A 27,950-nucleotide genomic window follows, 5' to 3' on the forward strand; every position below is an offset into this window, starting at 1 on the left:
TGTTTTTTCTGGGTCACTGACTTCAGACTTGATCAAAATACGAGTGTTGGACTGAAATCAATTGGTTTCCTCTTCCTCAGCCAGCCCCAGCTTATTTCCTGGGGGACCGTGCTCCAGAGGCCCAGCGCACACAGACAGCTTCTGTAGCAGCCCGATGGTGTGTATAGAGGTCCAGAGTGAGGGCTGCGGAGGGGTCCACAGCGCAGGCGCTCCATCTCCCTGCTCTCCCTCTCCGTGGCAGGGCGCTGACATGCAAGGGCCTCAGACAGACGTGCTGAGGAACACATCACAGCAAACTGCTCTGGGAGCTGTTAAGGCTGGTGTTTAATGTTTATCCAATGGCCTCAGTTTGAAAGGCTCTGTAGAACATGCATAACAGAAGCTCAGCTTTATACTCCATTAGCATTCAAATTCCTAGCTGTCCAGAGGCATATGGTACTGACCAGAGAAGGCCAGCCCATGTCGAGGCTGAGGGCATGTAGAGACAGGAGGACAGGTTGAGGCTGCTGGATGTCTGGGAGAGACACTCAGAGACAGGGGACAAAGAGAGCCAAGTGGTACAAGAGGGGAGGTCAAAGACAACCTTTGTCTTCTTTATAACATCACCAGTTGTCCTCCATTAAGAGACAGAATTAGAGGGAAGGGCTTTATCTCAGACCGGCCTTTGTCCACTTCATTACTGAGTGGAAGGCCTCTTCCAACCTGGAAATAGTGGGCCTCAGAATGCGATGATAGCATATATCTTGTTTTCAGACTTTCGGATTCAATGAGAAAAACAAAGCTTTCCTCGGGCTTTCACTCAAGGCAAAAAGAATTGCAGCTACATTACTGTTACTATCTTGGCCAGGAATGGGGCAGACTCTTCTGCCTTTGCCTAGCCATAAGAGAAGAGAAAGAAAGTACAGAATAAGTGAGTGGTGGAGTCGAGAGTGCACGTAACGTAGTTCTCTGAGAAGTGCCCGGTGATAAATAGCAGCTGTCGAGGAGATGGTAGACATTGGGCTGACTCCTGTGTCGAGAAAGGAGCTAGAGTAGATCCGTGTTTGCTTGGCCTGTGTGTCCCAGTGCCCAGCACAGCACTTGGCACCAACACGCCAGACACACACACACACACACACACACACCAGTCCTTTTGCTTCTAACTCCTTAATGTGTCTCAAATCCATCTACTTCTCTCCATCCCCACTGTCGCCAACCTAATTCAGGCCACCATCATCCCTCACCTGGACCACTGCAGGAGCCTCTTAGCTAGCGGCCTGTTTCCCATCTCACCTCCTCCTCCAATATGATCTCAACAGCAGAAAGGGTGATCCCTCTAGAACCCAAATATGATTATGTCACATCCCTACTTAAAGCCATCAGAATAAAACTGGACATGTACATCTCTCCATTACCTGGTGTATTAGTCTGCTGGGGCTACCACAACGAAACACCACAGACCAGGTGGCTTTAACAAGAGAAAGTGATACTCTCATAGTTCTGGAGGTGGGAAGTTCAAGATCAAGGTGTCGGCAGGTTTGGCTTCTCCTGAGATCTCTCTCCTTGGCTTGCAGACGCCCATCCTCTTACTGTGTCCTCACATGGGCTTTTCTCTGTGCATACACATTCCTGATATTTCCTCCTTCTTATAAGGACCTGAGAGCCCCACCCTTATGACCTCATTTAACCTTTATTACCTCTGTCAAGGCCTCATCTCCAAATACAGTCACATTAGAGGTTAGACTTCAGCATATGAATTTAGGGGGGCACAATTCAGTCCTGATACCTAGCCACTGTCTACCTCCTGATTCTCACCGATCACCTCTCCATCACTCAGCCTGTATTAGCCTTACTGGATTGTTTGTAGTATCTGGATGGGCCATACTGTCTCTAATCTCTGAACCTTTACCCATGCTGCTCCCTCTCCCTGGATTGCCCTCAACTCTGCTGCCTGCCATTTCCACCCCATTCCTCTCCTACTGGTCATTGCAGACCCTATTTAGGTACCACCTTCTCTGGAAATACCCTGCCTCCTGACTCCTAGTCTGGGTAAAGAGCTCTCACGTCCTCTCTGCTGCCTCCTTCTCATGACATGGAGAGTAATTGCCTGATGGCTCTCCAAGGGTTCTTGTAGACCATGAGGCATTTGAAGACAGAAGCCGTGTCATTTTGGAGATCTTTTGAATGCCCAAAGCCTAGCACAAGGCTTAGCACAGAGAAGGTGCTCAGCAAACATCCAATGAAAGAACAAACCAACCTGTTTCTTTGCTGAGGAAAGAAGGATGTGGAGTGAACCAGGTCAAGCCACATGAGCAGTGCATTACAACTTAGGATTCCAAATCCCCAGCCGATGAACTGTACCTGAGTACTCCACAAGACAGCTGCTAGGTCTGTGCCAAGGAAAGGCCCTGTCCCCAAAGGTTGCTGATAGAGTAAAATCGGGTTTCTCTAGCACTCTGTTGTCCAGATGCCTCTATGACTTTGCTGTTCCATGCATCTACAGAGCAGTGAGAGAGATTTGCATCTCATAGTGCCACAGAAGCCCTAGAGCAGTGGCCCTCAAACTTTATTGTGCTTCAGAATCACGTGGAGGACTTGTTAAAACGTGGCTGGCTGGGCTCCAACTCCAGAGTTTCTGATTCAATAAGTCTAGGTTGGGGCCTGAGGATTTGCATTTCTAACTGGTTCTCAGGTGATGCTCTTGCTGCTGGTCCAGAGACCACACTCTGAGAAGGATCCTTCCGGAATTATAGCAGAAAATAATTCACATTATGTTGGAAATGGCATAAATGGTAAATGTGTTTACCAGAGCACTTAATCAGCTGTCCTTCCGAACTTTGCGGGATAACACCAACATTGCTGAAATTCATGAGACGGGGAACCAATAAGCCAATTTTTCTTTCAAGGTAAAACGGCCCCGGAAAGATATTGTAACCTAATGGTGTGTGTTCTGTTCTTTTTGCAGGTGCGATTAGAGTGGCCAACAGACCTTGCAGTCAATCCCTTGGACAATTCATTGTACGTCTTGGATAACAACATTGTGCTTCAAATTTCTGAGAACAGGCGAGTGCGGATCATTGCAGGGCGCCCCATTCACTGCCAGGTGCCAGGCATCGATCATTTCTTGGTCAGCAAGGTAGCAATTCACTCCACTCTGGAGTCAGCAAGGGCCATCAGCGTCTCCCACAGCGGGCTGCTCTTCATAGCTGAAACAGACGAGAGGAAAGTAAACCGCATTCAGCAAGTTACCACCAATGGGGAGATCTCCATCATGGCTGGTGCCCCCACTGACTGTGACTGCAAAATTGATCCCAACTGTGACTGTTTTTCAGGTATGACCTTTCTAGTAATTCAGTAGCTCCCCCTCTCTGTTTTCAAAAGAAAAACGTGCATCAGAAAAGTCAAAAAAAGAACAGAAGTATTACTTGTAAACATTGGTGTGAGGCACTGGAGAAAGCAATGGATTGGGGGTCAGATAGCTTAGTATCTTGTCCTTGTTCTGCAGCTGACTCACTGAGTGACCCTAGGAAAGCCATAAAACCCCTTCATGACTCACTTCATCTGCTAAGTAGAGGGACCACGTGTCTCAGTTATATCACCTTGCTGTTTTGAAGATAAACTAGTATAATAAAAGTTTTGGTACTCTAAGAAGTTAAGACCACTCTACAAATGTAAGATCATGATATTATTTGTACTTTGGAGAAAGGGAAGCTAGGTAAAACCTACATTTACTGATTTAGCTAAGGAAAAAATTACTTCCAATAAGTGACTGGTTTCCAGATTAACAATGTGTGCTATTTGAAACCCAAAGGGACTAGAAGCGGACTGCTTTCAGGATACAAGGGCAAAATTAAATCTCACAATGGAGGGTTCTCAGGACATCAGTCTGCTACTTACATTGTTTTTTTTTTTAATCCAAAATTTTCTCCATAACCAATAGTGCCCTTTACTTCAATTGAAATGGGGGGGGGGGGAAGAGCCTTTTCTCCAAAACACAGAGTGGATATTCCAGACAGTAAACAGTCCTGTAAATGTCAATAGATGCATTTACTGCTGGTACGTGGACATCCCTCCATGCTGCATGCCGCCCTATTAAACTGCTCATCCACGCCCAAATGGTTCTTTTAACCTTTGCTTTTCCTTGGGACAGAGGAATCAAGAGTGAGCAACTTGGTCAATATGACTTTTGATTGATATTTCCAATGTTTTCCTAGACAACTAGTTTTATAGTTATTTTGCTAATTGATATCTTTCTTTCAAGGCAAAACTGGAATGTTTATTCCAGTTATCAAATTTGATGTTCTGAATGATTGTCGCACTTGCAGACTTAGTGTACTTTGACAATATGACAATGAAAGTTAACAGAAGAAAGGTGTCTGGGCACAGTAGGACTGGAAAGCCCTGAGATAGATGCTATGAGCGTGGACAGGCGGCAGTCTCTGGCTAGATTTGTCATCATTTGCTGTTTTTGTATCTTTAGATACAGAAGAGCAGGATTGACGATTTCACAAAATGGGTGTTAACTGAGAGAATTGCATCTCACTGTTCATCTTTAGTGGCACTGACTCAAGAATTGGGAATAATGGGTTTCAAACATCCAGCTTGGGCATGTGGAGAATGTTGGTTCACTGACTGTTCCCTTTAAAATGATTCTTGATGCACAGCGATTTCTGTATATGGTATGTTTGTATAAGTGCTTGTGACCACAACTATTAACATCAGGGTCTTTCTCCCACAGGTGATGGTGGCTATGCCAAAGATGCAAAGATGAAAGCCCCTTCCTCCTTAGCAGTGTCGCCTGATGGTACCCTCTACGTGGCAGACCTTGGGAATGTTCGAATTCGTACCATTAGCAAGAACCAAGCCCACTTGAATGACATGAACCTTTATGAGATTGCATCACCTGCTGATCAGGAACTGTACCAGTTCACTGTCAATGGAACCCACCTGCACACCTTGAACTTGATAACGAGGGACTATGTGTATAATTTCACCTACAATGCCGAAGGCGACTTGGGTGCAATTACCAGCAACAACGGCAATTCTGTGCACATTCGCCGAGACGCAAGCGGGATGCCCCTTTGGCTTGTGGTGCCTGGCGGGCAGGTGTACTGGCTGACCATAAGCAGCAACGGAGTCCTGAAAAGAGTGTCAGCCCAAGGCTACAATCTGGCCTTGATGACCTATCCAGGAAACACGGGGCTTCTGGCTACCAAAAGTAACGAAAATGGATGGACAACCGTTTATGAGTAAGTTTCTAAATCTCAACATGGGCTTTGTTAGGTTTGTATTTGCAGTTGTATTACAGTGGGAAAATGACTTAGTAATTGCTGAGTGTTGCATGCTATTTTCTCCTAACAGCCACAATAAAAAAAAAAAGTCAAGGAGAAAATTTTACCCAACTCCTAGGCTTCGAACCCATTTCTCCAGAGCAAGCACTTTTGCAGAGCATAATAATAAACACATAGGCTGAATGAAGAATCAAGCATGGTGCTGCACGAGACAAGAATGAGGCGGAAGTCCATGTGCTCGAGAAATTTACAGCATAGCTGGGAAAACAAGGGAAAATTTCATTTAAATGACAAAACTAGAAAATAGTTCTAAAGTAGCAAAGAAGCAGTGAGCAGTGTAGCTTAACTAGTATTTATTGATCGCTGTGGGGTTTAATGAATGAATGAATGTGTGCGCAGCCCGGCCCAGCCCAACTCAGTTTAAGTTGTGAAATGACGTGGGGCAAATGCTGAAACAGGAGAAGCTGCACTCCACTGGCTGCTTCTGGGAAATGTGGAGTCGAAAGCTTCAGTACAGGCCTGCGCCCTCCCCCCAGTTTCCCTGCACAAGGCAAAGACTCCAATACATTTGGGTATTCACAGACCGGGTCTGTGATAACTTTGTTTAACTGGGAATTAACAGAAGGTGTGTCTGACGGCAGGCTACTAGGAGGTGTCCTGTCATGGACATAGAGACCATCGTCCTTGCCTTTTAAGGCTGGACAACGTTATTTGCAAGTCAACCCATTTAGAAAGCTAGTTTGCCAGCGCTCGGCAAGCCTCTTCCCCACGAAGGGAGTTGCTGAATTTTTAACCAGTTTACAGAGTGAAGATAATGCATGGAACTGAACCCAGAGCCTGAAATGGCATTCAAGTTGGGGAACGTGAGAAGCGGAGATACTAAATACGAGGAGTTCCAGGTGTGACTCTTCCGTGAGAATGTAGGGAATATGAAAAGACTGGATCCCACGAAACCCTCCTGAGGAAAGGGACAAAACAGTTGGCCTTCAAGTTTTGGATCATTTCCCAAAGAAATGCCACTTATACAAAAGAGCTGGACAGCTATTTTAGTTTCACTGAGAAAAATGTATTCAGTTTCTGTCGCAGGTCTTCCTCTATTTCTGGAAAAATTTCTCTTACATCTTAATAAAAGTAATAAAAGCTACTGTTCACTGAGGGTTTACTATGTGCTAGGTCCTAGGGTAGGTGATTTACATAAAGTATTTTGTTTGATCTCCAAAATAACAACATGGGATACGTGCTCCTGGTTTGCCTGTTTTATGGATGAGGAAACTGAGGCCCAGCATGGTGAGCTTGTCCTGATTCACACAGATGTCCAGGATTCAAACTGCAACAGTCTGACTCAAGAGCCCACATTTTGAAATATACTACCCTTAAGAAAGATAAAAGTTCTAATGAGAATATCTTTTTTCAAAAATTCATGCAAGATCACACTGCAGCTGAAATTAGACAAATAACTTTTTTTTTTTTTTTCCGTACGCGGGCCTCTCACTGCTGTGGCCTCTCCCATTGCGGAGCACAGGCTCCGGACGCGCAGGCTCAGCGGCCATGGCTCACGGGTCCAGCCGCTCCGCGGCATGTGGGATCTTCCCGGACCGGGGCACGAACCCGTGTCCCCTGCATCGGCAGGCGGACTCTCAACCACTGCGCCACCAGGGAAGCCCGACAAACAACTATTTTGAAAACTAATGGTTAAATTCAGTTAAGCAACAAGAAATGGCAGAATTATTAACTAGTTTTCAAAATAACCAGTTCAACCGTTCACTTATTTACCAATCATCACATTGTACACTTGAAATACATGCAATTTTATTTGTCAATTATACCTCAATAAAACTAGAGAAAAAGCCCCCACAAAATAACCGTTTAACCATTCATTTATTTATTCAACAAATATTTGCTAAGCAGCTAGTATACACCTGGCAGTGTTCTGGTGCTGGGGATATAGCCGTGAACAAGACAGATACAAATCCCTACCTTCACAGCGCTTACATTGTACTGGAGGGAGACAAGTAAAATGCACAGAACTTCAGATGGTGATAAGCTCTGTGGAGGAAATAAAGCAGGGTCAGGGGGAATCAAGATTTGGAGGCAGAAGGGGTTTTTATTTCAGGCTGGGTGGTCAGGGAAGACCTCACTCAGAAGGTGACATTTGAGTAAAGGCCTGTAGGAGGTGAGGGAGTGAGTCGTGTGGGTATCTGCCGGGGAGGAAGGGCGAAAACATTGCAAGCAGAGTGAACAGCAAGTGCAAAGGCCCTGCAGCAGGAACAAATCTGACATGTTCAAGGAATAGTAAGGCAGCCACTGTGACTGGAGTGGAGTGCACAATCACAGTAGGGAGACAAAATCAACGAAGTGGCCAGGGCCACTTCACATAGGGCTTTGCAGGCCTCTGTAAAGACCTTTTGACTCTGAGTAAAAGGTGAGACCACTGGAGAGCTTCAAGTAAAGGAGTGACAGAATCTGCCTTCCATTTTTAAAGAATCACTCTGTATTGAAAACAGACTGTATGGTGGAAGTAGAGGAACCTAATGGAGGGAGCGGGCTATTGCAATAATCCAGGCAAAATGGTGACTTAGACCAGGGAGTGAGGGCAGTAAGTGATAATATTCTAAATATATTTTGACAATAGAGCTGTCAGGACTGACAGATGGGATGTGGAGTATGAGAAAAAAAAAGGGTCAGAAATAACTCCAAAGTTTTTGGCCTGAGCAAGTGGGTGTTGGACTTTCCATTTACCAGGATGGGGAAGACCAGGCAAGGAGTACATGATACTGGGTGGGAGTTCAGGGTTGGATATGATCAGTTTAGACATCCAAGGAAAATATCAAGTTGGCAGTTGGATTTATGAGTCTGGAATTGAGGGGAGCGGCTGGAGATGTGAAATTTGGAGATCCAAATTTAGCGTCCACCAGTGTCTTGACTGTGTTTAAAGCCACGAGATCTTCATGGAAAAGTGAGTGTAGTCAAGGAAGAAAAGAGATCTGATGATGGAACCTAGAGCACCCCAACATTGAGTTGAAGATATGAAGAGGAACCAGCAAAAGAGACGGAGAAAGAAAGTCCAGTGAAGTAGGAAGAAAACCAGGAGAGTGGGACGTCCTGGAAGCGAAGTAAAACAAGTGATGCAAGGAGGAAGGAGCGATCAGCCGTGTCAAATACTCCTGATAAGTCAAGTAAGATAAGCACGGAGAATGACAGTTCCATCCAACACTGCGGAGATCATTGTGTACCTTCACAAGAACAGGTGCTGTGGGCACTGGGGGACAGAAGCTTTAGCAGAGGAGGTTTAAGAGATAATGGATACACACATGTTCATAGCAGTGTTATTCATAATAGCCAAGAGGTGTAGAGGACCGTGTCCATCCAGTCATGAATAACCAAACGAAATGTGGTATAGCCATACAATGCGATATTATCCATCCATGAAAAGGAGTGAAGTTCTGGTACGTGCTACAGCATGGGTGAACCTCAGAGACGTTATGCTACCTGAAAGAAGCCAGACACAAAAGGACAGATATTATATAGTTCCGTTTATATGAGATATCCGGAAAAGGCAAATTCATAGAGACAAAGTATAACAGGTTAGCAGTTGCCAACAGCTAGGGAGAGGAGTGAACGGGGAGTGACTGCCAGTGAGTACGGGGTTTATTTTGGGGGTGATGGAAATGTTCTAGAAATGGTGCTGACGGTTGCACACGTTGTGAATGTACTGAAAGCCACTGAATTGTGTACTGTGTACTTTTAAATGGTGACTTTTATGCTATGTTAATTATATTTCAATAATAATCATCATAATAATAAAGAGAGCAACTGGGAGGAGAGTTTGGGGACAATGAGTAAAGAACCCTTCTGAAGTGCACTGCTGTAACGAGCAGAGAAATTGGAGCGGGGGGGGGGAACAGAGTAATCAGAAGGAGGTTTTTAAAATGAAAGAAATAATGGTACATTTGTGTGCTGATGAAAATAATCCAATACAGAGGGGAAAACTGATGATGTCAGATAGAGAGCAGAATGTTGTAGTCGGATAGTTTGTGGTCCCGGCGGATACTTACAGCAAGCAGAGCCCAGGCCTGTTACCAGGACTCAGCTGGCAGTGAGAAAAAAGTAGCATCTAACATCATTGTTTTTGGGTAACCAATCTTGAGGCATTAAGAGATGAGAAACACAGGCATTCACGCGGGGGTAATCATGGAATTTTATGGCCACAAGGAGACATCAGAGGTCACTTTACAAATAAGGAAATGGAGGCCTAGAGTAGGGGACTAATTTGCCCATTCATGTTGCTGGTTGGCTGGGTCTAGAGTCAGATCTTTGAGCTTCTAGCCCACTGCTCTTTCCACTACTACCCCACTGCCTTCCAGAAAAAGGAAGAGGATTTGGGATTACAGGAGTGACCATGGGAAGTCTGGGGAGCTAGAAGATTTCTGCTGCAGTAGCAGGACAAGAGGAGTATGAGAGCGCCATGAAAGAGAAAGGGAGGCTGAATATCCGTTTCGTCCTTCTCCCACCTTCTCGACTCCAGCCAGTATTATGCGGAAACCCTCTGTGGAGAGAAGGTTCCTCTTCCTCCTGAAGCAGTGCATTCTGTCCCCAACGGAATACTGTCCCTGTCGGTTCCTGCATGTACATACGGGAATGAGCAACTTCCCAACCTTCAAAATGAAACTAATTCTTCCCAGTCTACTCTGTACAAACTCTGGCTTCTTTCACTTTTATCCTCCAACGCTTTAGCCGGTTCTGAGCACTCCTTCGAGGTTTTCCTTCTCCTTCTGAAGCCAGGGAGCACCGAATCGGACCTACTCTTCCAGTCAGGGTTACAGCCATGCTGAGGTCAGTAGAAGGCGGCCTTGGACCACTGTTACCAGGCCCTCCTAAAAGAACTTGAGCGTTGCTCAGAGGTGAGAGAGAGGCTGCCTTCTTTGGCCAAAAGGTGACAAATCCTTTGCTAAGGTGGACATCAGATTTCTGTTCTGAGATGAGAAACAGAAAAAGAGAAACAGAAGCAAAATTGTTGGAAGGATGGAAGACTGCTGCATAGAGGTAGCTAAGCCAGTAATCCGTTCAACTTTCGGTTATCAGCGACAACGCAGGGAGAAATGACACAGATGACCCTGAACAGTGTGGACAGTCCAAATGGGATTTTAAAATGCATCTGGTGCCGTGGTAGTATGTGGGCTTGTCTTGTGTAGTGTGATGTTGTTTAAATAGTTCATTGCTTTCCATAATTCCGTTTGACTCGGACCAGGATCAAAGTTGCACACCCCAAGTATTAGTACTTGATGTGACTGCGCCTAAGTGTCCTGAGTGTCAGGGGAAAAGCTGACCACAGAGAAATGGCTGTCAAAGCAGAACTAGGAACGAGGCAGGGGTTCTGGCCCGAGGGGCTGGCGGGCTCCTAATTGCGATGACCCTGCCCCAGCAGAGGCTGCAAGGATAGCCAGGACACCCTTGCTTGTTTCGCAAGCATTTCCCCGGTAAAGGCTTCTGCTACGCTGAACTGAAAAGGTCCCAGACTGAGGCCAAAGTGTCAGTTTTGTCACTGCTGCCAGTGCAGGCCGAGCTGACAGTTCCTCAGGCCCTTGACCTTTGTGGGAGCACGATCTCTTGATCCCTGGTTTTCTGTGTTCTCTCTATCCCGGGACTTGGTTTGCACATTCCCCCCCCCACCCCCCCCCAAGAAAACGCCATTTACTGACAACTTGGAAATGCCCTCACGATAGCTCTGGGTGCCTTCTAGGCTGTTTTACAAATGCTCAGTCTTATGGAAGATGGCTAATGGGAGGTTCTCTCTCCTCCCTGATAAGATTAGCGGAACGGGGGCGGGGAGCGGGGAGGCGGGGCAAGGTACACAAGCCACGTCTCCGGGTGAGATATTTGCCTAAGCAGAGGATGTGATTCCCTTGCGGAACTGGTTATGTAAGTGAATAGTCAGTCCAAACACATCGAAGTGTTTCCAGTGCTTTTGAGAATCTCAGAGTAGGGAGAGAGCTAAGGCACCACATGGTCCAGGCCCCTGCCTCTGGGCAGGTGAGGGATTTCATTTAAGCAAGAAGAACGTAGAATTGCCAACAGTTCCTTCAGTACTCCAGAGACAGACTGGACACCTTTGCTCAGTTCCTTCCCCCTGTGCTTTATGCCCTTGGTAAAAGGCTCAGGAATGGGCAGAGAGAACTGTCGTGGCTCATGCTGGGGAGAGAGAACTACCAAAGAGAAAGGGACTGAACAGAAGGAAGAGAGGCTGCTGGCCGAACGAGCTTTCAGAGCCTGGCTGGGAAATGAGCTGCACCTCACAGGACGTCCGTGTAAGCTAAGCCTCCACACCACCTGGGATGGCTCTGTCTATCCTCTCACCACGCTGACTCTCATACCCACCCCTTCCTTCCCATTTCCACTGGCAGATCCTGTTTCTCTCATTCAACAAGTATATGCAGTGAGAGTCTGCTCTGTGCCACACACCGAAAATACAGAGGTGATGAGACACTGTCCTCTCTCTAAAGATGCGAGAGTTTACAACCTAGGAAGGAAGACTGGTCCCAAGGATAGGCGATCACAACGCATTTCATAAAGGCAAGAGGCCACCCTCTTCTCTTACACAAGCTGAGGCGTTAGCCTCCCAACAGGTTTCCCTGCTCCATAGCTTCCCTTCCGAGATTCACTGCCACCAAAGAACTGCTTGAATCATACCGTTCTCCCCCTGAAGAGCTTCCTACGCCTCTCCATTGTCTACTGACTGCATGCTTTCCTCCAGAGCCTGACACCCCAGTTTCCCCGTGCTCTGCTTCCAACGTGCCTCTCCGGCCTCATCTCCCACTCCCCTCCGAGAGGACCTGTGTGCTCCAGCACCATGCTTCCCTCGATGGTCATCCCAGCCACCGGTGTGCCTGCCTTTGGAGTGCCTTCCTCCCGTCCCCAGTCTCTACCTATCAAGGGACTGATCTCCAGCTACCTTCCAGGATTCAAGTACCACCTCCTTCTCTTCTGCTCAGCCTGCCTGGAAGTAACTTCTGCCTCTTCTGAGCTTCTGCAGCTCCTTGTTTACAGAAGTATATGGCAATGTTCTGGCACCAGAGTGGTTTGTGTGCGTATCTTATCTACGCTACTAGACTTTGAAGTTCATTCACCACAGTATCCCCAGTACCTAGCGCAAGACTGATATTTATTGAGTGAAGGACAAGTGAAGATAGAAGGGCATTATGGACATGGGCTGAATCATAGGGGGCCACATGAAGTTATTGGTGAAGAAAGGGCAATCCAGTATTTCCTAAAGAACGCTTATTAGGTTGGTCAGGTTTCCGGCATGAGAGGGTAAAGAGGGTCTATTTCCTTTAAAAAAAATAAGTAATGAATTTTTCTTCTATAATCTTCAATATTTTCTTAAGAAGAGCAAAGATGGAAGAGCTACTAGTTTTTACCCTGCCCGGTTTAGCTCTGGCTTAAATTGTCCTCAAGGGAAAGGGCAGGCTATCCCTTACGAGAAAATATCAGACCAAATATATTTTTAATAATGTGTAAATATCATCTCCCCTAATATAAACTATATGTTCCTCAAGGACAAGAATGAATTCTGAATTTCCTTTACAAATGTTTCCTTTGATCCACGGGGACACGTGTGTGCGCACGCACACAGTGGAACTCTGTAAAATCAGGGACGGGAAGGGACAAGGTGATGGCAAAGCTCCTCTTCCCAAGCTCACTCCTGATGACCATGAAGGCAACAGTCAATGCCTGATCACACAATTCACCGACCAGAATTTGCAGCCCAGGGTAGGGAGGGGGAGTGGGGGCAGGGCGGTGGAAGTTACAACCCTGTTACGGCCTGAAGGGATCAGTTGCAGCATATTGGCTTGTGTTCTCTGCACCAAAGGATGCAGGCACCAGAGGGAAGCCCACAGAACAGCGTAAGAGATTTTGATTAAACTTGTTTCTTTGACATTCACTCTGGAAACATGCAGTCCCCTGTGATGGAGGGGAAACAACAACAACAACAACAAAAAGAAACCTCAAGCAAGCCATAAGAAATCAAAGGCTTCCTTTATTTCTTATCCAGTTTGGAGCAATCTTTCCAAAGTTGTGGGATCTGCTCTTCCTTTGAACATGACCCCACAGAAGAGACTTGGGCCTGTAGGTTTTGAATGAGCCCAGGAGAGGCACCACACTGCAGACACCACCAAATGCCATTGCTTTGGCTGTGACTAGCAGAATTGGGGCGGGTGAGTGTACTGGGGGGGTAGGGTGCTTTGTTTTTTTGGGTTTTTTCCCTTCAGTTTTACTGAGATATAATCGACATACAGCACTATATAAGTTTAAGGCATGCAGCATAATGACTTCATTTATATATATTGCAAAATGATGATGACAGTAAGTTTAGTGAATGTCCGTCATCTCATATAGATACAAAAAAAAAAGAAGAAAAATATTTTTTCCTTCTGATGAGAACTTTTAGGATTTACTTTCTTAGGAATTTTCATACATACCACACCGCAGTTAACTATTGTCGTGTTGTACATTGCGTCCCCAGTACTTATGTAACTTATGACTGGAAGTTTCGACCTTCTGACCACCTCTGTCCCATTCCTCCACCCACCCCCCGCCTCTGGTAACCACAAATCTGATCTCTCTTTCTATGAGTTTTTTGTGTTCGGGTTTTTGGTTTTGTTTTTTTTCAGATTCCACACATAAGTGAGATCATACAGTATTTGTCTTACTCTGTCCGATTTATTTCACTTAGCATAACACCCTCAAGGTAGAGTGCTTTGTTTATGATAAAGTCAAATGTACACTTTCAGATAAGGAGGCTTATCCAGCCACAGAAAGGAAATCAGACAATACAACTTTCTAGCTCTCTAGTGCCTGGGCAGGACTGTGGGAAATTCTATCTTATCCCCACTGCATTCCCTCTCTCAGCAGACGAGGAGCCAGGCAGCAGCCTCCCAGCTACATCTATCCAGGGAATTACACCACAGGCCACTGCTGAGGTTCATTCAGATTTTTGACCTCTGCTCATGGATGGCTCAGTTAGCATCTGATCTTGTCATCTTGCCCTGAGAAGTGGGCACGACCACTGCCATCACCTTTCAATGAAATCTTGCTTTCAAACAAGGGGCTATGTGACTGGGAAAGAAAGAAGCTGCCCTGAGCTGGAAAGCCCGTTGGAAACCTGCATGCGTAGCATCTTAGGTCAGATCTCCTGGAGGAATAATGAAGAGTGACCTTGCCAAGTGCTGAGGAAACCCTTCAGAAATCAGGAAAGGGAAACCAATGAGGCAGAGTTGCTGGTGATGGATGTGAAACAGAGAGGAACTGCCTGAGTAGTCCAGGCTGTGGGACCACAGTCTCCATAGTGAGGGGGGCCTGCAGCAGCTCCCTTCTGTCTGCTGCCTGGAAACTCCTCCCTACAGGGAAAAGCAGGTTGGTACCTTGCAAGAATCAAAACTGGATATCGTTTTCCTCTCCTGGAAGGAAGACCAGGCAGACAAAGTCGGAGCTGTGTTAGGTGTTCAGGCCCTTCCATGCCCCTTTCTCATCAGGGGTCTTCTTCTTGCAGCCACAGAGCCCCGAGCAGGCCACGGGCAAACGGGCTGAGCAGGGGGGAGGATTTTGCCATTAACCCCAGGCGCAAACAGCACCCTTCAGCCTTTCCTCGATAATGAGGCCTTAGCAGCATAGCTGCAACATGCCAATAACCTTTTTGACTGAAATCCATTTAAGCAAAGCATGCATCCAATTAAACAACTAGGGCTTGCCATATCTATGATGTCAAATGACCTATTTGATTATTTTTATTTGCGTGCCTGACTCTTTTAACTGATAGCATGTGTGTGCAGTGCACACACTCATGTACAAACAGAACTGAACTTGAGATGGCATTGTGTATAGCCTCAAGTTCAGTTTTGTCCTATAAAATAATGTCTAGCCCCTTTTCCCAAGCCTACCAAAGGCTGGTCTAAGTTTTAAAATTTCAGCAGCTATCCAGGCTGAGTTCTTTAAAGCGTAGTGGATTAACACTGAATCACTAGGCCATTTTGCATAATTTTGGTGGGAGAAGGCAGTAGAGCCAGACTCTACCACTGTGTCCAGGCTGTATCCTGCTCACTTTGGGTAAAAAGAATATAATTGTTTAACATTTTAAAAACAAAAAAAGTACTTAACTATTTTGTAATTTGCAACTTGAAAGCAGTAATGGGTTTCCAAGTGCATGTCCTTACTTTTAATGAAGGGTTTATTTTTCATGGTTCTATTGGCAATAAAAGAACAGCTCCACACCAAAAGCCTTCAGGGAGGCAGTTTCCACTTGGAGGACAGTGAGATTGCCAATTCTGATTTTTTAAAAAAAGTCAACTCACAAGACTATATTTCTAGATATAGGTTATTGCCTATTATCCCAGGTAATTATTTGTTTTCGTCTCTTACTCATATAGGCAAATTACAACACATTATGTACTATATTATAAAAAGATTAAAAAATTAAGTGGCACTGAGATCAGGGGGCTCCAGAATGTTTTAATGAACATGTTTCCATTGTCTTCGGTGCTTGGTCATTTTGTTGGAAGAATGATTCATTCATTTCAAATTTGGCAACTTAAAGATCAGCAAACATAATTTTCCTATCACAGTGCAGAATCAGTTTATTAGCCTTCTCAGGCTGGTGGGGGCGGGGCGGGGCGGGGCGGCGGACAGTCATGCCTCCTTTTTCTTTGTCAACAGCACCCTCTGCTGGTCCTTGTGACCCATCACATCTGATGGGATCGACCCAAATTGCAAACGGAGGGCTCCCTGCAACATTGCACACAGCAGGACATGACTCATAAATCAGTTTTCCACCCTAGTGATTCATTACCAGATATATTTTTTCTGTAAAACAGCACAGCTCAAGGAAGTCATCAAGAATTCAGAAGCAGCAAAAAATACCTTCGTTTGATTAATCATCTCTCTGACCTTTTTCTTCTTATTGAACAAGGTTAATAATACTTGTTATCACTCAAAGTTAAACTGTATTAGCTGCCAAGTGATTTTTATTTTGCAAAAGCTTGTTATCACTGCCAAGAGACTTCAACATTGGGATTGGTTACATTCCTCAGGTATGACCCCGAGGGGCATCTGACCAATGCAACGTTTCCCACTGGAGAGGTCAGCAGCTTCCACAGTGACCTGGAGAAGCTGACAAAAGTGGAGCTAGATACTTCCAACCGCGAAAACGTCCTCATGTCAACCAATTTGACAGCAACTAGTACCATATATATTTTAAAACAAGGTAAGAATATTTCCAACTTCGCCAGACTCTAACAGCATCTCTCTTACTTCTACCATCAAACCTCTGCACACCGTCAATGACTAGAATTCACTTTTGACTGAGAAGATGACTTCTTCTCCCAATATTCCAGCTATGGAGGCTGAAGCCCAGACAAAGTCACACCTTTCACAAAGTTCCTATAGCAACATTGGGCCACATCCCAGTGGGAGTTATGAGGTTAAATCCCTGCCAAATCTACTCTTCCATCAAGTCATTTCCCAACACGCAGCTGTTTGTAAGGCTCTTTAAGCTCCAGTTGGGTTATACTAAAGAAATGAAGTCTGTGTCCCATCTGAGATTAGCATTCTAGAGCAATGATGACATGGGTGAATAAAAAGGATGAATGAGGATACACACCAAGCAGGAATATAAGGGAAATGAGAGAATTAAAAGCTCATTCTGTTCAAAGAGAGGAAAGTAAAGGAATGGAAGGAAAAAGAAGGAAGGGAGAGAGGGAAGGAAGAAAGGAGGGAAGTGAGGAGAGAGAGGGGGAGAAATAGAGGAGTAAACAGGAAGGAAGGGAGGAAGGGAGGGAGGGAGGTGGATTTGGAAAGAATATCTTGGAAGCTGAGGGAGGTGGACACAGAGAAATTGTTTTCTCTCTGCCCAGTCATTAAGGACTCCTTCTATTGTTAGGCTGAGCCACTGTAAAAGGATCGGTGGCGACCTTTGTCAGCGTATCATTTTGTGGAGTCCGGCAACCGTGCTGGTGTCCCCCCGCAGTGATGATACTGAGTTAAACTTCATACCCTGCCCATTCTAGCTCCCAGCATATCAAATGGAGGAGGCCAGTCCACCAAGTCAGAAAGGGAGTTTGTGAGGGAATTCTTTAAAAGTGAGAAAGTTTCTCAAAACAAAAACAGCCTGCAGTATTACACAGGAGTCTTTTATCCAAGAAACAAGACAGCCCAGCTGTGAAAATAACGAGACCCAAATGGACAGAGTGTGTTGGCCCGTCAGAGTGGTTGTCTAGCCCAGAGGGCAGTTAGGTCCACGGCACCCCCCCTGCTCATCCTTTCCCAACCTTACCTCCTAAAGCTAAACTTGTCTCTCCTCTGCTTCTGTGCTTCCCTTTCTTCCCCCTCTTCCTCCTTTGCTCCTCTGTCTGCAGAAAATACCCAGAGTACCTATCGGGTGAGTCCAGACGGCTCCCTACGTGTCACTTTTGCCAGCGGGATGGAGATCAGCCTCAGCTCAGAGCCCCACATCCTGTCCGGGGCGGTCAACCCCACCCTGGGCAAATGCAACATCTCACTGCCCGGAGAGCACAACGCCAACCTCATCGAGTGGCGGCAGCGGAAGGAGCAGAACAAAGGCAACATTTCCGCTTTTGAAAGAAGGCTGAGGGTAAGGCTCGACCTGATAGAAGCTATAGAATTGGTGTTTTAGTTTTGAAAACGGCAGAGCCTCCCTCTTTGGAAGTCCCATTTCTCCAAAGCTTTTCTAGCTGACTGACTAGCTTATATGATATACTAATTCAAGAGAGGGTGCTAAAGGCTGATAATGGTTCAGTACCCTGAAATGAACATTCTAATAGGAGCTTTCTTTTTATTTATTTATTTATTTTTTAAACATCTTTATTGGAGTATAATTGCTTTACTATGGTGTGTTAGTTTCTGCTTTATAACACAGTGAATCAGCTATATGTATACATATATCCCCATATCCCCTCCCTCTTGAGTCTCCCTCCCACCTTCCCTATCCCACCCCTCCAGGTGGTCACAAAGCACTGAGCTGATCTCCCTGTGCTATGCGGCTGCTTCCCATTAGCTATCTATTTTACTTTTGGTAGTGTATATATGTCCATGCCACTCTCTCACTTTGTCACAGCTTACCCTTCCCCCTCCTAATAGGAGCTTTCTTTGTCATTAGCCAGCTAAAGTGCTCTGACAATAGCAATTTCAGGCCCCAAGAACATCTGGATCGAGAAATGTGTTTAGTCGGGAGGCCCTCCAGAATCCCTCACAAGGCCTGCAGATGGTCAGCAGGTCCACTGAGCTGTCCCAGACCCCTGCTTTGCGGTAGTTGATACTTCATTTGGAAAGGCCAGGCAGGCACACACAGAAGGATGTGAGACATCAGGCAACATCTGGACAAAAGCAAGATAAAGGGCGAAAACAGTGAATGATATCATTGTCATGAATATACATATTAAGGGCCAAAGGGGTCAAGGACTAGTACTCACATTGGGCTAATGGTGCTCAGAGACAGCTGCCCGGGGAAATGAAAGATTTGGGGGTTTTCAAGTTCTTACCAAGCACTGTTCACCACAGTTAACCAGGGATCATTCAATCAAAATTGCCTTTCTGCAGCACACAAAGCCTACAGACACCACAGCGCTCTGTCTACCTGTCCCTTCTTGAACATGAACCAATGTTAGGATGACATGACCAACTTTCCAAGTATAGTAACATTCAATATCAGCCCGAGAGCAACTGCCAGCCTGAGGGAGAAGATCACTCATTATTGAGGCCTGCTTTGAGCACCTGTGTCGTGCCTGGGATACCTGGAACACTTGCATTTTCTTCACTCACAGTAAAATTTCACTCACAGTAAAAATGTGGTAACCTCTAGGCTGTGGCAACGCAATGCCAAACAACCACCCAATTCCAGTGACAAGCCGTCAAGTCAGTCCCATGGCTTGATACGGACTAAATGATCTACACTAGCACTCACTTTCCAGTCACTTCTGTTGGTAACACAAAGACACAGACTTCCATGCTTGTTTTTTGTAACAGCTACTAAGGTTGTCTACATGCACAAGTCAATTTGTAGGTTTTGATTCCATTGGCCAGACTATTTACTAGGTATGCCACTGAATTGGGAGGTGAAACCAGTCCAAATAGTCAAACCTGTCTGTGTGAGAGCAGTGAGGGTTTCTATCAGAGTTCTTCTAGAAATGAGATCTCCTGGGTAGAACCCTCGATGGGGAAGTCTTACAACTGGCTTAAGGAACGCCTTTATTTTCTTCACCTGTGAAATGAAATGTCATACTAGAGAAATGTCAGAATTATCTACATATGGCTCACCAACCTCATGGATTCACCCCAGAACAATTATATCAAATAAATGGTTTCATAGTGCCTCCCCAGCTTATAGTCTGAATAAAACATTGTGAATCATATCATACACTATGTGACTTTGGGATTTTATATTCTTTAGGAGAACTCATTCTATACTATGTGACTTTAGTATTTTCCACTTTCTACGATCACCTACCCTGTTTTCTCCCTTCCATATGCACGGATAATGGAGAGAGACTGTAAATTGTAATTTGCACCTCATATCCCAAATTGTTCTTAATACTGAGAAGCTAATGGTCATAAAACATACGGGGGCTCTTTCGTGTTGAGTAGAGTGAAGTGTTATTTAGTTAGTACCACTGATAATTGACCCGTTTCCCATCCCGTGGTAGAGTTGAGCAGATTTGTGGAATGGCTTATAAGGGCAACAAATTCAGGGCCCTCTCCTCTATGACTTCTAGGGTTCTTCCTGAGGTCCTGGGACTGAAGAATGGCTAGGTGGTGTTACTGTACATGTCCCTAGCAATCTAACAACAATAACAATCCTTTACATATGTTTAGTGCCTTACAATCAATAAAATGCTTTCATAGTCAGGGTTTTATTTGATCACCACAACCATCAATTTTTTAAATAAATTTATTTATTTATTTATTTATATTTATTTTTGGCTGCATTGGGTCTCCGTTGCTGCGTGCAGGCTTTCTCTAGTTGCAGCAAGCGGGGGCTACTCTTCGTTGCGGTGCGTGGGCTTCTCGTTGCGGTGGCTTCTCTTGTTGCAGAGCACGGGCTTCAGTAGTTGTGGCACGCAGGCTCAATAGTTGTGGCTCACGGGCTCTAGAGCACAGACTCAGTAGTTGTGGTGCACAGGCTTAGTTGCTCTGCGACATGTGGGATCTTCCTGGACCAGGGCTCGAGCCCGTGTTCCCTGCCTTGGCAGGCAGATTCTTAACCACTGTGCCACCAGGGAAGTCCAACAACCATCAATTATTGTTACTCCCAATTTACAGATAAAGAGACTAAGGCCCAGAGAGGTTAAGTGATTTGCCCAAAGTCAAACAGCTATTAAGGATCCGAGCCAGCACTAAAATGCAGGGCTTCGCCTAGCGCAGCACTCTTTCCACTACATCATGCTGTGCTGCCTTGTTCCTTAAAATAATTAATCTATAAATCACTGCCCCGCTCAGTGGAGCCACCTTGGCAGGGCCTGACTCCTCATTTCAGTGCTGACAAAAAGAGACAAATAATCGACTCTAATGTACTGGCAAGTGTGGATGGTGCGGGACAACTGGCTGGCCTCCGGGCAGGCAAAGTGTGGAGGCGGCAAGAGGAAGGAGGCTGTTTAACTGGGTAATCCTTACCTGCTGTCCCTATCCTTAGGCACTTTGGCTTATATTACTGCCTCAGTTTCCCCAGATTAGGCATATCCAATTTAATGGAATGAATACGCTCCCCAAAGGCAGGTGTAGATCCAGTTTTAACCAGGCAAATTCTTTTTCCTTACTGACTTTATTATTTCATAGATGGTGCCCCCTTCACTTATGGTAGCTTTCAAGGGGCAAGCTGATGACACATGAGATGTAACTTTCTCTCTCTCTGGGCCAAATATGCGGTGACCCATTCGTAAACATCTATGTAAAGATTAAGGCTCTCTGGTGCCCCCAAGTACCTGGAGACCTTGCACTGAATCTTCTGTTTCTCCTGGAGGAGCTGCTGTTCCAGAGCTCTTCAGACAGAATAACAGGTTCAGATAGTCACACAACATAGAAACCCCTGCTGCCCTGGGGGAAATAGGGCTCCTCTTTGAAAAACCACACAGAGGTGTGCTTGTAATTTGCAAATGTGCTTGGGCAGCAGGTCATAAAACACTAATTGTTCGGGCACAGAATGACAGGTTCGTTTAAAGGCTTCCTTGGTAAGATGATGGACATCAAATGTTCCCCAAAGCTACCTATCACATCCACCCCAGACCTTCTAGGTGGAAAGAAAAAAAAAAATCAGAAAATGATAGACCTCTCTTGAAGATAAAGCAACAAGAGTTGCTTTTCTCCAACCATCGGTGATTTTCTTTTTCCATATACACTGGGGGTCCTCTTCAAGGTGAGGAAACAAACTGCTGGGAAACATGATATCCTGCTTAGCCTGAGCAGGGGAGGGATTTGTTACCTCTGGGCCATCCGGCACCAGCTCCATTAAGTGAAATAAATCACATTAACATCCTGAAATTTCATTTATTTTAAAAAGCCATTTCCCCCCCCAACCTGAGTTGTATTTGAATCATTTTCCTTACAAAGTACTTTCCCATCCAGTCTATGTACCTTCTCATCTGCTGCATCAGTCTGTCCCCATAAATACATTTCCCTGGACAATAGAGAAATCAGACGTTCACCAAAAGCACACTGGTTTAGGAACTACATCCAGATTGCACCTTGCTGTGTCCGTGGATAATAATGCTATTAAATGTGACTTATCCCAGCATTGGACCTCAGAGCTCTTTACAAGATTTCGCAGACTGAGATGTGAGGTTACAGCAAAACTCCAGAACTGCAGCCTCCTTTATTAAAAAAAAAACAAAAACCAAGAAGCTTAGCACTTCAAACCAAAGTCATCAAATCAAGTAAGATGATTATGTTTTACAAGCAAAATGAAGCCAAGACTAATCTAAAAACCCTCACGATTGATTGTTTTTCTCGCCATTCAAAGATAACTGAGAACAGGGTAGATTTGTTTTGAAATGCAACATGTGACTGTTCATATGCCAGCTGAGCTTTGAAAGGGGGAACAAGCCCAGGTGAAACACAAGGTCCCAGGCTGACAAATGATGGGGAATGTGGGAGACAGCCAAGAGGGTTCCAGCGTCTCCTTCCTTTCTCAGAAAATGTGTTTGCTTCACACTTTTAACTTCGTTCTCCCTAGGTTTGCTGGAGGGTTTCATTTTGTGAAAATTTAGATAAGGAGCCTGCTTGCAGATAGATTCATCTATTTTTTAAATATATCTGTGGGTGTCAGTCCCAAGTAGCAGTGTATTCACCCCTAAGGAGTCGTCTGGAGACAGGAGATTTAAGGCATCGAGGCCACTGGGCAGTGTTGGTTTTTGGGGTCAGGGGATTCTTGGGGCCTTCAAATCACAGAAATTTACTGTGATTTGTAAATTTAACAAATTACTATATTTGTTAATCTTGGGTCAACTCCACAAAGATAGCTAGACAGAAAGTATTATTTCACACACTATTTCACTTGTATATAAGCATTAATGATTTGGTATTAAAATTTTTAAATGCCTGTTGTACGGTTACCCAGATGAATTCGCCAACGGGAAAGTAATTAAACAAGAGCAAATTATTTTAGTGCACAAAGTGTCCAAGTTAAATGGTATGGCAGAAATCAAGTGAGAGGAATGAGTAAGGTTTTGAAGAAGAACTGGTATGCCCATAACTTTACACCACTTTTCCCATCTATAAAATGAGGGATATGAGCTATACAATCTCTATGATTATGACTAGTAGTAGTATTACCATTAATCATAATTATAGCAACTAACATTCATTGAAATATTATCTGTGTATGGCCATATATTAACTCATTTATTACTCATAACACCTTATCAGGTGTGTTTTCTTATTAACATTCTCACAGATAAAGAAACCAAGGCACACAGAGGGCACACAGCTAGTAAATGGTGACACAGGATTTGAACCCAGGCAGTCCAGGTCAATAGCCCATGTCGTAAGATTCCTTCTGGCACTAAGATTCTGTGGTCTGGCGAGGTAAAGAGAGTGCCTTGGGAGGAAAAAAGAAGAAAAACAGGTATAAAGAAATTCCCAGTGGAGCCGTGCAGGCTGATGTTAACCCTGCATACATGCCCTGTTCATCTGTAGGCAACTCTGTGAAACAGAAGCAAGCCTGAGTCGGTTTGCATTGTCAGCGTAGCAATAGCAATAAAAAATAAAATCTGTAGAATTGTATTGATCGATTTCTAAAAGTCACGTACTAATTACCTTAAAACCAGTGAGAATAGAGTAGCGTGTACCAATTTAAAAGCAGCTGTGACTCTGTCCATTCCCACAGCTTCATGGAAATTAAATGCAGTGCATCTCCCAAACTGTAATGTGGTTATTTGGCCCATCTCACTTATTCACCTTTCAACTTCTTCAGCAAAAATCAAACACGTACCTCAGTTGCCTTGTGAGTTGAAATGCTAGACAACATCCTTGAAAATTCAGCCTTCTCCTCCTTTATTCTGAAGAAAATCAACTGCCATGATTGGAGCTTAGAGTTCAGCACGTGTGTGTGTGTGTATTGGGTTGAACCATAGGAAACTGCCCTTTTGGTAGGCCCAAAACACTCAAATATCAGCAGTTGCCTATGGATATTTATATGTCTATATATCTTATATATCTATATATCAACCTAATATATCTTTATATATTATCAACCTAATATATTTTTATCCTACTAATTGAATGAGTCTCAAATTGCAAGGGGTTGAAAGGACTTTCTCTTAAGCAATTAAAACTCAAACTCCTAGGAAAGAGCAAGGAAAGGATCTGAGGGGAGGCAGAGGACACTTTTCTTTGGAGCTTCTGCCTGTACGCACCCTTCGCAGGCACTTTGATTTCTGCTGGCAACACAACCCATGGCTCCCCAGTGCATGCTCTTTCCTCTTCCCTTTCTGGTCGAAGTGTGAACAAAAAAGCAAGCCCTTCTCCTTACTTCTCTTCAGCAAAGCTAGAAAAAAGCCTAAAGAAAACCGAAGAATAAAGTAAAGCATAAATACTTTCCTTATTAAAAAAATTACCAAGTCCAACTTTCTTACCCCAACATACAACTCATCAATTGCCAAACTCAAGTGTCTTGCTCAATGTCCAAAGAGACTCTTTTTAACTTGGGGCTATTCTCAAATGTCAACCTTTTCTTTGCCCCTCTCTTTTCCAGGGCAAAGATTGGTATAGATTGTTTGGAGGAAGAGCCAAAATAAGGATTGATGACCCACACTTAGGTCAAGGGCTATTGTTGTCTTTCAGGCAAACAAGAGTTTGTATGAACGTGTTGCTTTCCCACCCTTGCTCATGACCCCAGCAGTCAAAGGCGGTCAGCCTAGCATTCTTTCTCTCAGCCTTCTCACATGTGGGTTCCATAGGAGACTCGCAGGGTGGGGGGCTGTGGCATCTTCAATTCCTTCATCCCCTTTCAGCTCTTAGCCGAATTTTACATTATCTTCCAAACCTGACTTTAAAACTAGCGTTTCAGCAACATCTGAATATCCGAGTGCATTATCCAGAAACAGAAGCATGGTTGCAGAAGTCTTGGCAGGCAGGGAAAGAACATTAGGCAGAGTTTTCTTCTGCTCGCTTTGTAGTGGATTTTTTTTTTTAATTTTATTTATTTAGTTATTTATTTTTGGCTGTGTTGGGTCTTCGTTGCTGCGCCCGGGCTTTCTCTAGTTGCGGCCAGCGGGGGCTACTCTTGGTTGTGGTGTGCGGGCTTCTCATTGCGGTGGCTTCTCTTGTTGCAGAGCACGGGCTCTAGGCGCGCAGGCTTCAGTAGTTGTGGCTCGCGGGCTCTAGAGCGCAGGCTCAGTAGTTGTGGCGCACGGGCTTAGTTGCTCCGTGGCATGTGGGATCTTCCCGGACCAGGGCTCGAACCCGTGTCCCCTGCATTGGCAGGCGGATTCTTAACCACTGCACCACCAGGGAAGTGCCTGTAGTGGATTTTTAACAGTGGTCCCTGCTTGTGTAGCTGTAATGACTTTATTAAGAAATGTGTTCTTGAGTAGTAAACTTAATCTATCAGACAAATAAAACCACAAATTTAGTTGAACTGGAAATCACTTGTTACTTTGGCTCTTTAACTATCATTATAACATAAATTGTAACAGTTACAACCGTCTCTGGGAGTACATGGATATTTTACAGCTATTGTAAATGAACAGTATTACAGTTAGACATATGTGGCTATAAAACCACAGGAAAGGTAGTAGAAGAAAGAACACCTGGTTTCGTATAGGTTTCCAAGCCCTGTGTATCAAAAGACAGGAAATACGCGCTTCTCTATCCCCTTTTAGGTGATAACAGCAGTTTACTGTGTATTTATGCACCACGGCACTGCACACATTGGCTACAGATGGTTAAAGAGTCATGTTTCCCAATCTGTGGCTCTATTCCCTGAATGAAACCTACCCCTGCAACTGACAAGACTTCCTCCCAAATAATTGGAGTATCTAATCACTAGTCTTCTGGAATTCATGGCGTGGAACATTTGCTGTCCTTTTTTTTTTTTTTTCTTGCAGAAGCTCAAAATTAATGGCAAGTATCATTAGCCCCAGCTGGCTGATGAAGAAACTGAAACCAAAAGACGTTGAAAATAGCAGACAATTCATAGAAGACGTACATGTGGCGAATAGACGTTTAAAAGGGTTCAACCTCATTAGTAACCAAATAAATGCAAATTTAAACCACAGTAACATACTATTTTCCCACTCTCATATTGGGAAAAGCATACTAACAATGACAATACTCAATGGTGGTAAGGATGGAATGAGTTGAACTCTTCCACTGCTAGTTAATAAGAGCATAAATTTGTAAACCTTTGTGCACCATGAAGTAATATCTCGAGTTGCATCAGGAGTCTTTAATACGTTATCATTTGACCCCATAATTTCCCTTATAGGGTTTTGTATTAAGGAAATATTTATTTACAAAAATGTTCAACAGAACATGAAAGATAAAAGAAAAATGGAAAACAAAAACTCTAATTTCCAACAATAGGAGAAAGGAAAAATAAATGCTTACCATGTAGAAGATATTATGTAACCACTAAAATCCACATTTTAAGAATATTTAATAACATGAGGAATGCTCAAGACAAAACATTAGCTGAAAAAGTAGGACACAAAACTTTAAGTATAATTCTAATTGTATTCTTTAAGTGTATGGGCATAGATTATGCAAAACAAAAGTGGGCATGAAATGCTGCAAAGTACTAGCAATGATTCACATTGAAGGATGGGATTACAGGTGATTATTTTCTTTGTATATTTCTATATTTTCCAATTTTTCTGCAATGAAAAAATATCACTTTTATGATGGGGGTAGAAGTTAAGGAGGTTATTTTAAAAAGCAAAGTGCACAAAATTACTGAGCAAAGGAAAACCAGAGTCTGAAATGAGAATGCTGGCTTTGCAGTCATGTAGGGCACTAAGATAAAAACTCTGGATCTCATTTAGATGTGGAATCAAAAAAAAAAAAAAAAGGCCATAGATACAGAGAACAGATTGGTGGCTGCCAGAGGCAGGTAGTGAAGGGTGGGCGAGATGGATGAAGGGGGTGAAAAGGTGCAAAGCTCCAGTTAAAAGATTAATAAGTCCTGGGGATGCAATGTACAGCATGGCGACTATAGCTAATAATACTGTTTTGTATATTTGACAGTTGCTAAGAGAGTAGATCTTAAAAGTTTTCATCACAAGAAAAAAAAGTTGTAACTACATATGGTGATGGATGTTAACTAGATTTTTGTGGTAATTATTTCACAATATATACACATATTGAACCTGAAACTAATATAATGGTATATGTCAGTTATATCTCAAGTTTTTAAATAGCAAAAAAAAAGTTTAACAAAAAATTTTTGAAAACCTCTTTCTGAGCCAGGATTTTGAAATTGGACTCAAGACCCCTAAAGGTTTCATGTTTGAGTTTCAGATCCCACTTGAGATTTTGTTTAAAATGTTTATGTACTTATGTGCGTTTTTCTGGGGACACAGTATATAGCTTTCAGATATTTAAAGAAATCCTTGACCACAAAAATTATAAATGAACATGAAGTTTAGTTGAATAGCTAGTGAATCCATTTAGTCCGACTATGATTAATGTAGTCAAATCCTAATGTTGGTTTTTTTCCCCTACCTCATTAAACAGATATTTAATATTCTGTTCAGGATCGTGTTGACAGTTCCTACAGATATAAATCCAATACACCAAGCTACAGTCCTTGGAATCTGACACATGGGCCCATTCAGAAGCCTAACTAAAATGCAAAAAGTAATGATATCTAAAAACAACAATTACTAATATTATTTTTACACATCACCAGGTACCCGTATATGTAATCTCATTTAATTCTTAACACAGGTGTGTGGTGTAGAGTGGTAAATATCACTCCCTTTTCACAGATAAGAAAACTAAGGCCCGAATACAAGAGATGGCTGGTGCACAGGCAAGCAGCTAATTCAGTCTCCTGACTCCCGAGAGCCACTGTTGTTTATACTTCTCAAAGTTTCTCCTTTTTTATTTGAAGGGGAGAAGAATTTGCCACCCCAAAATATGCCTCTTTGGTATAAAGATTATTTTAGGCTGATGGAGAGAGCA

At 44.0% G+C, this 27,950-nt stretch overlaps 1 protein-coding gene across 1 annotated transcript in view; it reads left to right on the plus strand.

Moving 5' to 3' along the window:
- LOC113612447 (teneurin-1) overlaps positions 1 to 27,950 on the plus strand; it is a 112,331-nt gene that overhangs the window by 65,690 nt on the left and 18,691 nt on the right. Inside the window, exons 6-9 of the mRNA XM_027092335.1 lie at positions 2,945 to 3,311; positions 4,718 to 5,228; positions 16,352 to 16,524; positions 17,675 to 17,910. Coding sequence (XP_026948136.1) covers positions 2,945 to 3,311; positions 4,718 to 5,228; positions 16,352 to 16,524; positions 17,675 to 17,910 — 1,287 coding nt within the window. The remainder of the gene's footprint in view (positions 1 to 2,944; positions 3,312 to 4,717; positions 5,229 to 16,351; positions 16,525 to 17,674; positions 17,911 to 27,950) is intronic.

This window comes from Aethalodelphis obliquidens, unplaced genomic scaffold (assembly GCF_003676395.1).
Source record: "Aethalodelphis obliquidens isolate GAN/ISIS:26980383/991018 unplaced genomic scaffold, ASM367639v1 scaffold77, whole genome shotgun sequence".
NCBI lineage: Eukaryota > Metazoa > Chordata > Mammalia > Artiodactyla > Delphinidae > Aethalodelphis > Aethalodelphis obliquidens.